The sequence below is a fragment of the Rhodnius prolixus genome, unplaced genomic scaffold (genome assembly GCF_049639745.1).
Source record: "Rhodnius prolixus isolate KJV_2025 unplaced genomic scaffold, Rpr scaffold_14, whole genome shotgun sequence".
Classification (NCBI taxonomy): domain Eukaryota; kingdom Metazoa; phylum Arthropoda; class Insecta; order Hemiptera; family Reduviidae; genus Rhodnius; species Rhodnius prolixus.
Window position 1 is genome coordinate 4254273 of NW_027411594.1, and position 12204 is coordinate 4266476.

Below are 12204 nucleotides of genomic sequence, written 5' to 3' on the forward strand. Positions count from 1 at the left end.
CAAATTTTTGCCATCACTCCTGTATTTACTGTGTGATGTCAAAAGGCCACTAATGGTTTAGTATCAGGTTTCCAAAGTGAAATGTCTGCTATCCAAGTTTTGGCCGCAGGATGAGACAAATATTTAAAGGTAGCTGGAAGATGCTGTAGAGTAGTACGGGCTAATGGACTAGTTATGTCCTTGAAGTTGCGCCTAGGGCAGTAGATGTTTGCTGCTTGTCTCAGGTAGGTGTGCTGTTTCGACTGTCTGTGCAAGTCACCTCCATCCAATAGGAGTAGTGGCTTCGCCGATCTTCCCCCCCAGGGTCAAATCTATATAGACATTTCTAAAGGACACGTATTAGCGTGCTCAGCTCTGACGTGTCATTTCAGTTTAACGTATAACTCTACTATTTCGTTCACTGTATTAAGATGGCTTGAATTAGTTGCTGAAATTCAAAGTTTAAAGCAAAAGCCATTGCAAAAAAGTGAGAATTTGTTTAATTGTTCATGGGCTGAACTTTTTAAAATTAAGTTTTTTTAAGCCGTTTTACTTGTTTGTACGACAGGTGTTTAAATTTTTATTTATGAATTGTGGCATATTTTCAAAAAATTCGCAAAATATTTGACACTTTAACCGTTAGAATTAAAATAAGGAACGTCGTGTGTACAGTTCCGGTTTTTCGTGATTAGAAGACTTTAAAACGTGTGTATTTCCGGCAGAAACTAAATTCTGAAATTTGACACGTTTTGCTAGCAGTGTCAGAGAAACTTAAAAAAAAAAGTTACTTTCTTATATTTTAATAATAAATAATGTCCGGCTACTAAATTTAATTTTGGTGTTGGTGTCACGTTTTGAAGTTTTGGATTAGGATGGAAACTAAAGCAGAAAGCTGGACAAACTTTCGGACACTCCCAATGATTCTATCTGACCATTAATATTAGATCTCTCAGCGCAGTGGAATTAGTATTCAGCGTCCAGCAGTTCCAGTCGGTGTAATTACTAAAGAATAAGTTATCTAATTTGAATTATAAGCGCGCACACGCAAGCATATTTGATTCGCTCGTGCACTCAGGGGGGTGCCTGCGCCATTCCTGACATATTTTCTAAATCTATATGTCTCTTCCCTCCAAAAACAAAAATTTAAACAAAGCGTACTGGATTGCCACGCTCGAATCCAGCTGCCAGATTATCTCTTATTCCCATTCTCCATCTTCTGATTGAATTAAATTTAACAAAATACATTCAATTATTACTATATCTGAATTATAACTCTGCATTTTACTCAGAATAACATTTTTTAAAAGAATTTTTCTAGATAAGTTATAAAAAAAAATATTCTACGTGTCTGTATCGTATGTAAATTTGTTTAGAGACAATCTAGTAAACATATTGTGCTTAAAATCGATGGTACATTTAATGGAAGCCTGGCAACCCTAATCTCCAATAAGTACCCTTAATTGATTTGTCCTAGAAAAATGTTTCCAAGAACTTATCCAGAATTAGTCTTAATATTTGAACCAAGATCTTTGAATTTATTGAATCCTTTACCGGTTTAAAAGTTTCATCAATTTAGCAAAGAAAGATCAATCAGCTTTGTGTGGCGATTAAATAGTAACGAATGTGAAATCGAATTCTCCGCAATGAAATGATTAATCTATTTCTGTTGATTGAAAGTTCGAAACCAATCAGAGACACCAATAAAAATGCGTTCTACAATGGATAAAATCAACGATAGAATGTTCTTTGTTTCGACCCGGCCTTTGATTTCTGTAGAAAAGACTTGAAAGAGTACAATAAATGCTGGCAATATTCCTCTTTCTTGGAGCCATCATTTCCAGCATTGTCCAGTCGCTTGTTTACCATTTGAACATAAAAAGGAGTGCCTTTTAATTATGTATTTAACTAATGACACATGTAGGGACATCCTGCTACCAATGCTAGTTCATCTTCCGGACATAAAACTAGTTCCGGCGGAAATGGGTGGCGTTATTTTGCATCTTCAAAACTATGTATTGAATAAATATCAGACTTTGACACACTAGAGCTAGTGCTATGGTTACATCAAATTATGTTATATATGGGAAGGAATTTAATCTAAAAAAAAATCATCTCCTGCAGAACGCAACTGATTTTACAGTAAAGACTAACTTTGATTTTCTCTGTCGTAGCACGCATGTCTATTGTATCTTTGACCGACTTCGGACTTTCATCTGTTATCAGGTAGGTGTAGAGAATTCGACTTCACTTAGGTTTCCGTTTGCACCACACTTAATTGCTGATTGATTCTAGAGGGTTCTCGGAGTATCCTTAATTCCCTATTTGGGCCAGTACGCTGTAAGGCATATCTCTTTGTATGTCTTCCTGTTGTACCCGTCATTTCTCCTGATCAAAAGATTTGTGTCGGTTGGTATTAGGCCAGAAGACATAAAATAATATTTTCTTTTCCACTGATCAGAAAACAAGAGTTGAGGTGTACGGGGTTCTGACAGAATACAATGAGAGGGTCATTCCTTTTTAGAAATGTAAAAGAGCGGCTAATTCTGGATAGTAGAATTGTGTCAAGGAAATCAGAAATACTGTACTTTATTTAGGTAGACCCGTATAAGTTTTGCCAAAGCAGATTTAGGTCGAAGAAGTTTGAAACTGCTTGGAGAATTAGCATTCAGGTTAGTATTTGAGGAAGCTGCTACGGGGGCAGTTGCTTCTTAGGCATGGGGCCCGGAACGAGGAGAGAGAAGAACATGCTGGAGGTCACCAGTCAGATATTCCGAAGCATTAGTGTCAATTATAGTACGAAACTTACATTATTCTATTTAATAGTCGGTTGGCCTAAATTCACACATACTGAAATGTCAAATTTATAAAGCGTTTGCAAGTTAGAAATGACATCAATTTAAACTGAAATATTAGCGTTCCATTATCTTACATTAATAATTTAAAGTGCACTGGTACGAAGTTGTAGATACCCCTCCACGCCGCTGAACCCCGGTTTTCAGGCATAACCATGTTTATGGTTAGTATTAAATTCCTGTTAAGAGTCGTAGAACGGCGGCTTAGCGGTTACAATAAACAGCAATGATAGTTTAACCTTGAACGAAGCCTAAGGTTGGGAATTTGCAAGTGTTTTGTTTGTTCATTATCAAGTAGCAGGGTCTCCCTCATTTTAACTGCCTCATTCAGTGTTTAAGCAAGCTAACCCTATCCTAGATAATAGTTATGTCCTTAGTAAGTTTGTGTATAAATCTTACGATATTGTCCTTCCGCTCCACCAATTTTGGTGCTGATAATATTAAGTAACTTGTAGAAAGTAACTTGCACACAGTATGATCCCTTACCCCAAAAATTGCTAAATTGCCTGGTAGGAGCCGCCGAAGCTCTCAACTAATTAAGACTTTTTAATGAAAAATATTACCGTTTCCTGAACTGTGAAAGAATAACTAATAAAATTGAAATAAAAAAAATATATCAGAATATATATTCTATCATTGTTTGTTTGTTTTGGGGTTTTTGTAAGGTGCGCAAAAACAAGGGTCCTTTGCACTTCTATCATTGTGTAAACCAACTAAACGTCAGTTCAATTTATTCGAAATAAGCACCATTATCATCAGCCTCGGGAGAAAAGGGATTCGAAGAAGGCTGTGGTACTGATCTCAAAGCGTGTGGCTTATCTTGCGGCCCCTTGTAGATCTAGTATCTAGTTGAAACCTCTCCTTTTTGCAGGGTCCAGGATTTTTCCACCTGTCCTTTTTTCTTTGCATATCACTTGCTCTGGAATCAACGTGTAAAAAAGGTCTCTTATCGCCAACTAACTATTGCTACACAATCAGCCAGGTTGGTAGAGGCCATATCCTCTTTTTCCCCAGAACAGTCTACCACTAGAAAATCCACGCTATGTGGTGCTTTATTTATGTGCAGGTGTTTTCTGAGTACTTATTTCCAGTTTGAGTCGGCACAGCTGACAAATCTGATTAGGGCCATGAATACGCGGAAATAACATACCACACTAATGGAAGAAGTTGTTTGAATGATTACACTGAATGGTGTGCAAGATTATTTCCATACTTTGACGTAAACAAATAAGAGACAGTAAAGAGAGCTCATCTCTCATTTTGATACGAAATTTGAAACTGTATCCAAGCCTTTGGGGAGTAAATTTTGATTGATGTTTCCCAAAATGTATTATGTTTCCAAGAATAGATTAACTTGTAAAATTATTTAGTATGATTGTTTCAGATCATTAAAGTTCAGCTTAAACTATTAGAACTCTGTGGGTAATAGTTGTTCATCTTTCAAAATAGAGACGAGCTGTCGAGGATGTAAATTTATTGCACAGAGGAACGTCATTGTAACAGCCCTCTCGCTCAGTTTTCAAGATTTTCACTCTCTCGGATGATAGGAACATTTACAATTATTGGTAAAGAATTAAAATGATTCATCCTACATTATTTTATAAATAGATGAATGTATTAAATTTTATCAGGTGACTTTCAGCTGTTTCATCAGCTTTTTTATTTTTGAACTTCATTAATTCTAAGTCTTACCGCTCGAAAGTATAAGTATTGCACTAATTACACTTTTTGAAGTCTTCTGAGGAAGACTTTTTTTAAAAAAATAACAAATTAATATCCTTCTCTCTCCAAAATTAATTAATGGGGTACTTCCCGCCGTAGCGTAGCTCTCTAAGATAGACTCCAAAGCTGGACCATTCCCAAAATATTTTTTGAAAATGGAAAAACATTGCATTTTTTTACTTTGACTCTCTTTCAGAATACAAACACAACTTTTTGTCCAATATAAGAATTTAAACCCGTGAGCTTCTTGAGTTAGTCAAATTTATTCACAAACTGCTACTTCATAGGCAACCGATTACACAAACTACTTCAAAGGAAACTCCTACTCAAACTACTTCCAAATTTTGTATGGTAAAGTAATTGAAAGTTACCCATTTTTTGCCAGTGGAAAAAGAAGTGTTGGTAACCTATTTTTTTGGCCAATAGAAGAAGCACTGCAAGTAGTCTCTGAATAGATTCAATTGGTTTATTGGATTTAATTAATCTCTATTTATATTCGTCCCATTGTTTTAATTTAATTGGTAAAAAAAAAATATATTAATTTAATTAAAAAACGCCATCCTGACGGGATTGAATTCTCTGAGTGTCCTTTTTATTTTATTTTATTTTTTACTAGTTTCTTTTAATTGATTAGTTACTCTGCAAAACTCTCTCCTTACATTACTTCAATTATTTTAATGAAAACACTTCTCAGAAACTTAAGATGTTTTGTAGCACCTGCGATAAACCACGGTCTTTTTCATGATGAATTTCATTCGTCAAATTCCTAGGTACTTAGTGTGTCCTTAACCCACAACTCTTTCTATAATTACTATATTGACTAATTGACCTAAAGCACCATTTTACTTGATTGTCTAGTCACCTCTAACATAAATGAAATAGAAGCAGTAAAAGTACACTTAGTTTTTAATTTGACCTTTTGAATAAAATCAAATTTGGTCATTTCTAATCAAATTTCCTGGTAAAAATTTGGATCCAGTGACATTTAAGTCAAAGTGGGAGAAAAACGCCAGAATTAAAGAATAGGGCAATCTCAACGCAGTATGTCTCCTTTTACTTCGATACTAGTATTGTATTCTGCTGCTGTATCTGAGAGATTTGAATATTAAATATTGCTCTTAACTTTAGACAAATATAATTTCCACAGCGTCCAAAAGCCCACGGAGTAAGCCTTGGTGGTCTCTTGTTTCCAGTTTCCTAAATATTGTGCTAATCTCCACCAATTCCTGATTCCAAAAAGTAGAAGTTACGTCATTACTTGTTTCGCTTAGCTGTAGTCTTCCTATTCACATCATTCCTTGTAAACTCTTCCTTAATGTTCTTCCCTGAAATAGCGACTTCTTCCATACTTATGCATACAAGTCCATCCAGTCAAAGGGTAGTCAACTCGAATTATATTACTCCGTAATCTCAGTGCAGATTATCCCAGCACCTGATTCTTCTATCTTCTATAGATACTAACAATAATATCGTTGCAAACTATAAGAAGTCTTGGCGGTTCTTACAATTTACGCGGGACCTGACAATCTCGGTAAACTTTCATCTTCCCGAACGAAGATAAGAAAATCTCGTTCTAAATTAAGCATAACAATATGTGATGCGTTGTTTCATTGAGACTAACCACATACAGCGTAAATTGGGTAATATTGCAATTGAATTGCTAGAATAGGGAAATTGCTGATTAGTAGATCTGAAATCAACGGCCCGCACTACAGCGCCAGTGTAACAGGTTTAATGTTGTAAATGTAACTAACGAAGCTCCTTGCTGTGCGTTATGAGCATACTCGTTGGATACAATCCTGGTATATCCAAAGGTCCAGTAAACTGGAAAATAGTATTCACTGCCCTATAAAGATTCGAGTAGCAGCATGACAAGCATTAAAATAAGTCAAAAAAAGAAAAAAAAATTGAACAAACTTGAAAAAACCTTAGTTGGTCTTGTTGCCTTGTTAGCCATTTTCCAGTAAACAGTGATATATACTCGTATTTTGATCAATATCTGTTTTTAACGTATGTAACGTTACTTTGACCAGCTTTTTCCAGATACGTAACATTAATTAGTGAATATCAAAAGGACAGTGAAACAATAAAAGTAAAAAAACCTTGTATTTACTTTGAATTTTTTTGTACATAGAAAAAGTTTTTTGTCTTATTTTAGTAAATAAATAAAATAAAACTAAAAAAAAAAAAAAAAACAGAGAAAAATAAATAACTGTCGTACTAATCAATCCTTAGACCCAAGAATAAATGCCCCATCTCACAACCCAAACTTGTCCTTTCATTAAAAAAAAGTCAACTTTGAATTTTTACAAAATGATTCCCTTCAATAGGTTCACTAATGAGAAGGTACTCTTTTATGGGATGGATAACGTCAGAACCCTTCCCAGAATCCCTGTTATGATAAATTTTCGTAAAAATAATTTTCAAAAAAGTGTTTAAAATTTATATTAGTGTTATTTATATTTATTATTTACTTAATGAATAGACTGTATTTTGCCTTAAATCAGTCTAAAATTTGACCTATCTCTGATTTATTGCTTTTTGACTTATGCTATGAATACTTGTATAAAGATTACTAAAAACTTGTTTGGCCTATTTTCAGGCGGGGCTTAACGTCCAACTACCAATTAGGTGTCGTGGACGGAGGCGACTAGCAAACATACTTCATTGTAAATTTCTTTTATTAACCATTAAATAAAATCCAAGTCCTAAGACCGGGGAATCGAACCCAATACTACAATACACATTAGCTTTACAGGTCTCGCCTCTAACCGCTCGGCTATTTTTTATTTGTAACATTAATATCAGCTCCAGACATCAACTCCAGTCAGATCTTAGCACATACGCGTACACTCTTAATAGAACAGGTCTCTAGTTTTAAGTTCAAAAAGTGTTTATTCCAGCCTTACTGAAGCATATAGGTCGCTATATCAGTCTTAACATTGTTCCTTCTACTAAGCAAGATGCAAAAATGTTTTATGTGTTTTACATTTGAGGAACAGCCTTCAAGTCTCTATGTTCTTAATCAACAGCTAACTTGGATCAGGCAACAGGAATCTAATAGAGATTCTTTCATTATTATCATCCATCATCTCAAAGCTAAAGTAGAATGGAGGCAATGGCCTAGCCAATTAATTTGTCATGGTTCTTGACGTCCCTGCGGTTATCCCAGCCTAAACTACACGTACTACACAACACTGACTCATCCAACTTTCGAACAAATCTCTTAAGAGCCTTCAGAAGCAGTTGTTGATGTGTGTAATTACTTGGGTTTAGACACAGAGAACCCACTAGTTTACCATCATACATCATAATAAACTGTTTATTGGGGCTCATTGGGGATTTCGGTAGAGTAGGGGAGTTCATCCCTCCCCTTTGTCCATAATAACTCTTGTTTAGTTGATAAATTAAATAATTCGAACTGAAAAGGAAATGAAAACAAAACAAGAAATACCCTAAGAATGGGGAAAAAATATTAGTCATTTTTTAAAAGACTTTTTGTTTTAAAGGGCTGCTGAAATAAGTAATTGTTTTATTGTGTATTTCTCGGAGTCCTAAAAACAAGAAAATAACCACCCTACAGGATTAATTGCTTGTTTTGTTCTTTTTTGATTCAACATTTTGGGTGGGTCGGCTATTGTTTTACAGTATTATTGTTTTATAGTATTATCGTTTTACAGTATTAGGTATTGTTTCATGAATCAATTCAATCAATATTTCATTATGATCATTTCATAAGTATTACTATGCCTGTTGACAGTTTAATGTAGCGAATGATTTTGATGGGTAACGATCCCGAACGAGCCGGTAAGAAGCTTTAAACTATCTTGGAAATATTTAACTCATGCTGTTAATTATTTTTTTTTTAATTTGTGAGTCCTAGTTTGACTTGCAGTTTTCATCTACAAACTTGGTCATACTTCCACACTTGTAGCTTTATTTCAAATCAGGGTTAAAGTAGAACTTCTGCACCTCCAACTGAGTAACCAAATCTCCCACATTATATTTGAGTCACTTGATGACGACATACAAAAGTTCGAAATGTCTAAAGTCCACACTACTGACTTATCTGTACCATAAGTGTCCACACTGCGCAAGTTACTTAAGAATGTCTACCAATTGTCTCACGAGTCCCGTACCTTCGAAACGTGATGTATGCTATGCTAGCTAAGTCTAGCCAACTAATAAAGTAGTTTGACATAAAGATATTTATAATTGGAAACGTTTGATCTTAAAATTTGAGTAGGAAAATATAAAATGAGATTTAAGAATTCTCAAAATATGTAGTCCTGTAGGATCAAGAAATATTAGATTAGAAATCGCAGCTTTTAAAAAAAAGAAACTTACAGGTAAAAAATATACACTCAGTGACAAAAAAAAAACCGGAAACCTGTAGTTATTTGTTTATCTTCTTTAATAATTAGGTACAAATGTTAGCAATGATCTTTGAGCTCACACTGATCACTGCAGACTAGTTGTTTACCATTTATCAGTGATACTTATTCTTTTAAAGTGTTTAAAACAGGTTAATAGATTTTTTTCTTGAGTCAGCTTAACAAGTGAGTTTTTTAATTTTTTCAAGTGATATTCTTTGATTAAACATAAATTTTTGCAAAAATTTAATTAAATTGACTTTTTCCCCTAAAAGGATGGTTTTAAGTCGTGAAGACCTTGCCCGGGCAGATGCTTTGGCCAATGAAGGGCGTAGCGTATGGTACATCGCTCAAGTCATAGGTGAGCCGCGCTCTCTACCATCCACGATGGCCTTCAACGACTTAGGACCACCGGAAGTCTCGATCGAAGAGAAGGTAGCGGTCAACCGCGATGTACGACGCCTAAAGACGATCGTTTTATTACTCTTACAGTAGTGCGAAATCGTCATGTGACCGCTCCCGAGATACCTAGCAAACTACAAACGGTCCGCAATGTCAGGGTGAGCTCTCGGACAGCCATTAGAAGGCTTCAAGAGAATAACTTAGTCTTTAGACGTCTCGCATCAGGTCCTCTTCTACTGGTGAAGCATCGAGTAGAAAGGAGACTTTTTGTAAATCAGTATCTCCATTGGACACTTGAGCAATGGGGGGGGCTGTTCTCTTCACAGATAAATGCCGGTTTGCTTTGTGGCAATCAGATGACCGGGACCGTGTGTGGAGAAGACCTGGTGAGCGCTATGCTTCATGTACCATGCGAGAATCCCAACCTTTTCAAATGGTATGGAGTGGAATCAACACCCAAGCCCGCACCGAACTAATTACTATACAGAATGGATCTTTGACTGCTCGGCGGTACATTGAAGAGATTCTTCAGGAAGCTGTGGCCACATTTGCTCCATTTATTGGGTAAAACTTCGTGTTAATGCAGGATAATGCTCGACCGCATGTTGCTCGAATTGTTACCCATTACTTGGAGGGGGGTGTCCCAATTACTACATACAATGAATTGGCCAGCACGTTCTCCAGACATGAATCCCATTGAAAACTTATGGGACATGTTATAGAGACGCCTCAGGCAACTTCCGTCACCCTCAACAAATGTTCATCAGCTACAAACTGTTGTTGGTGAGTTATGGAATGCTGTTTCACAAGATGAAATTCAGTCGCTTATTTACTCGATGCCTAGGAGACGGGGAAGCCCTCCGAAGGGCCAGAGGAGGTAATACGCGGTATTAGAAATCAACAAGGTAATAATTGTTACCTAAATTTCAATATACATAATTTTTCTGTAACTTATGAATTTCTGATCTGATTGCATTAAAATTTCAGTAAATTATTACATGCGTTATAATTAATACATAGATAAAAAATTGGAATTAAATAAATACAAGTGTGCGGCATTTTTTATTTTAAATATAAGTGTCCGCTTTTTTTTTTTTTTGTCACTGAGTGTATATTTAAGATTAAATAAGCAACAAAAATAAGGTAAAATAGGCGGGTAAAAATGTAAAAATAGGGTGGTTGAAGGAGCCCCGAGGGTTCACTTTGTCCAATCTCGCGTTACCCCCACAACTTCTCCATGGGCTACCATAAAAAAGATTTATTAGGCAATCTCCTCTCTATATTTCTCATTCATTTTCCACCTTTATGGTGAAACAATAATAATAATAATAATCAAAATGAAAGCCATACAGCGAAGGAATATATTGCAGATAAATTTCCGTTCTCAGTCTATATTAAAATAAAAGATAAATTTTGTAAAATTTTATTTTAATAATATTGAACATTGTGTGGGGGTTTATTTTATTAATAATAAACTCCAAAAACTCTGCTCATAAAGCTGGTTCTATCTTTAAAATAAAAAATATTTTTGTCTTTTTTGAGAGTTTCAAAACGTTGATATAATCCAGCAGCAATCACCACATTTTTTACCTTTCTTATTTATTGGAAATTCTTTTACAAAAATTTAATAAGGGATTTTCCTAGAAGTTTTTCCCTTTTCTAAAGTCCAGTTTAACTACAGGCTGAAAAGTAGATCTGTCTTTCCTAAGACATCTGCCTTTCATCTCCCTTTAACTTCTTCCACATTTTAACCACATTTTCAAAATTTTCGTCGTATGAAGTCTCAATAAAAATTTTCTAACGCTTCATCCGTTTGCACAAATTTTCTATCCAATCCCTCGCAAGTAATTTGTAGTCTTCCACACTCCGTAGAGACACTCCCTAAGTCTTCTTCTCAAAAAAATATGCCCAAACCTTGGTCCCCGCACTATTTCCCTCTTTCCCTAAGGCCATTGCCTTTCACTTCCCCTTAACTTCTTCATACTTGTACACTCCAGTCTCCAAATTATCTACTTGAAATGAGTTAGACGCTCACAATTTGGCAGTTACTATCCATGTCTCTGCCACTAGTATTCATTTAATTTCTAAACTTTTCTGTTAGGATCCCCTTGCAACGATACGTATAATTAGCCCAGTAAAAGGTTTAGTTGATGGATTTCATCCCAAGGGAAGAAACCCAAAAGAAATGTATTATTACACTCATTAGCGTTTTGCCAATTTCTTCTTGTGACAGTTCTTCAAGTAATTTCTTGAAAACAATTTGTTAAATTGAACTGAGATTACTACAAAAGGGCCATTATTTCAAGTAAAAGAGATATTAAAATTTATCCGTTTCATTTCAGACTAGTTAACAAACAATCTTTTGAAATTAAATTTTAAATAATGGCACGTTCTTTACAATTATCAGATTGCTTTTTGAGACCATCTAAATGGTGCGTGATGACACTTTTGATGTAGAAAAAGGTGAAGGCGACCTTTCAAATAAAATTTAACCAAATTAGAGACACTAATGACAATTGTAACTTTAGAAATAGCCAAAAGTTAAAAGCAATTTAAACTTTAATATTTATTGAAATTAAATAAATCCTTTTTCTCAGCTAGCTAGCAGATCCCAATTGTTTACACCGGAATAACCAAAATGTAATTGTGAGCAAACATCCAGTGTGTGTGTGTAAACGGAGTGAGGCTTGGATTTAGGAGGAGCTTTCTTGTTCTAGCACACCTGCAGCTCCTCCAAGTATATTGTAGAAACCACCTTCTTGAGTTCTCTGTGCTCTTCCTTGCTGATGTTGATTTGTTTTCTTAAAGTTAATCCTATTCCCTTCTTATATATAAGAGGATTATAATCTTAAACGGAATTTCCTATTATAGAATGT

General features: G+C 35.2%; 1 protein-coding gene across 25 annotated transcripts in view; it reads left to right on the forward strand.

The window, feature by feature from the left end:
- Window positions 1-12204, forward strand: part of LOC141451698 (uncharacterized) — a 221597-nt gene that overhangs the window by 156141 nt on the left and 53252 nt on the right. For 18 of the 25 annotated variants that reach the window (XM_074123226.1, XM_074123227.1, XM_074123229.1 and 15 more), the window contains one exon: window positions 4216-4396. The exons of the other annotated variants lie outside the window; for them this stretch is intronic. Coding sequence is in view for 1 of the 18 variants with exons in the window: in XM_074123235.1 (XP_073979336.1) it covers window positions 4372-4396 (25 nt within the window). In the remaining 17 variants the exon portion in view is untranslated. The remainder of the gene's footprint in view (window positions 1-4215; window positions 4397-12204) is intronic. 25 annotated transcript variants of the gene reach the window in all.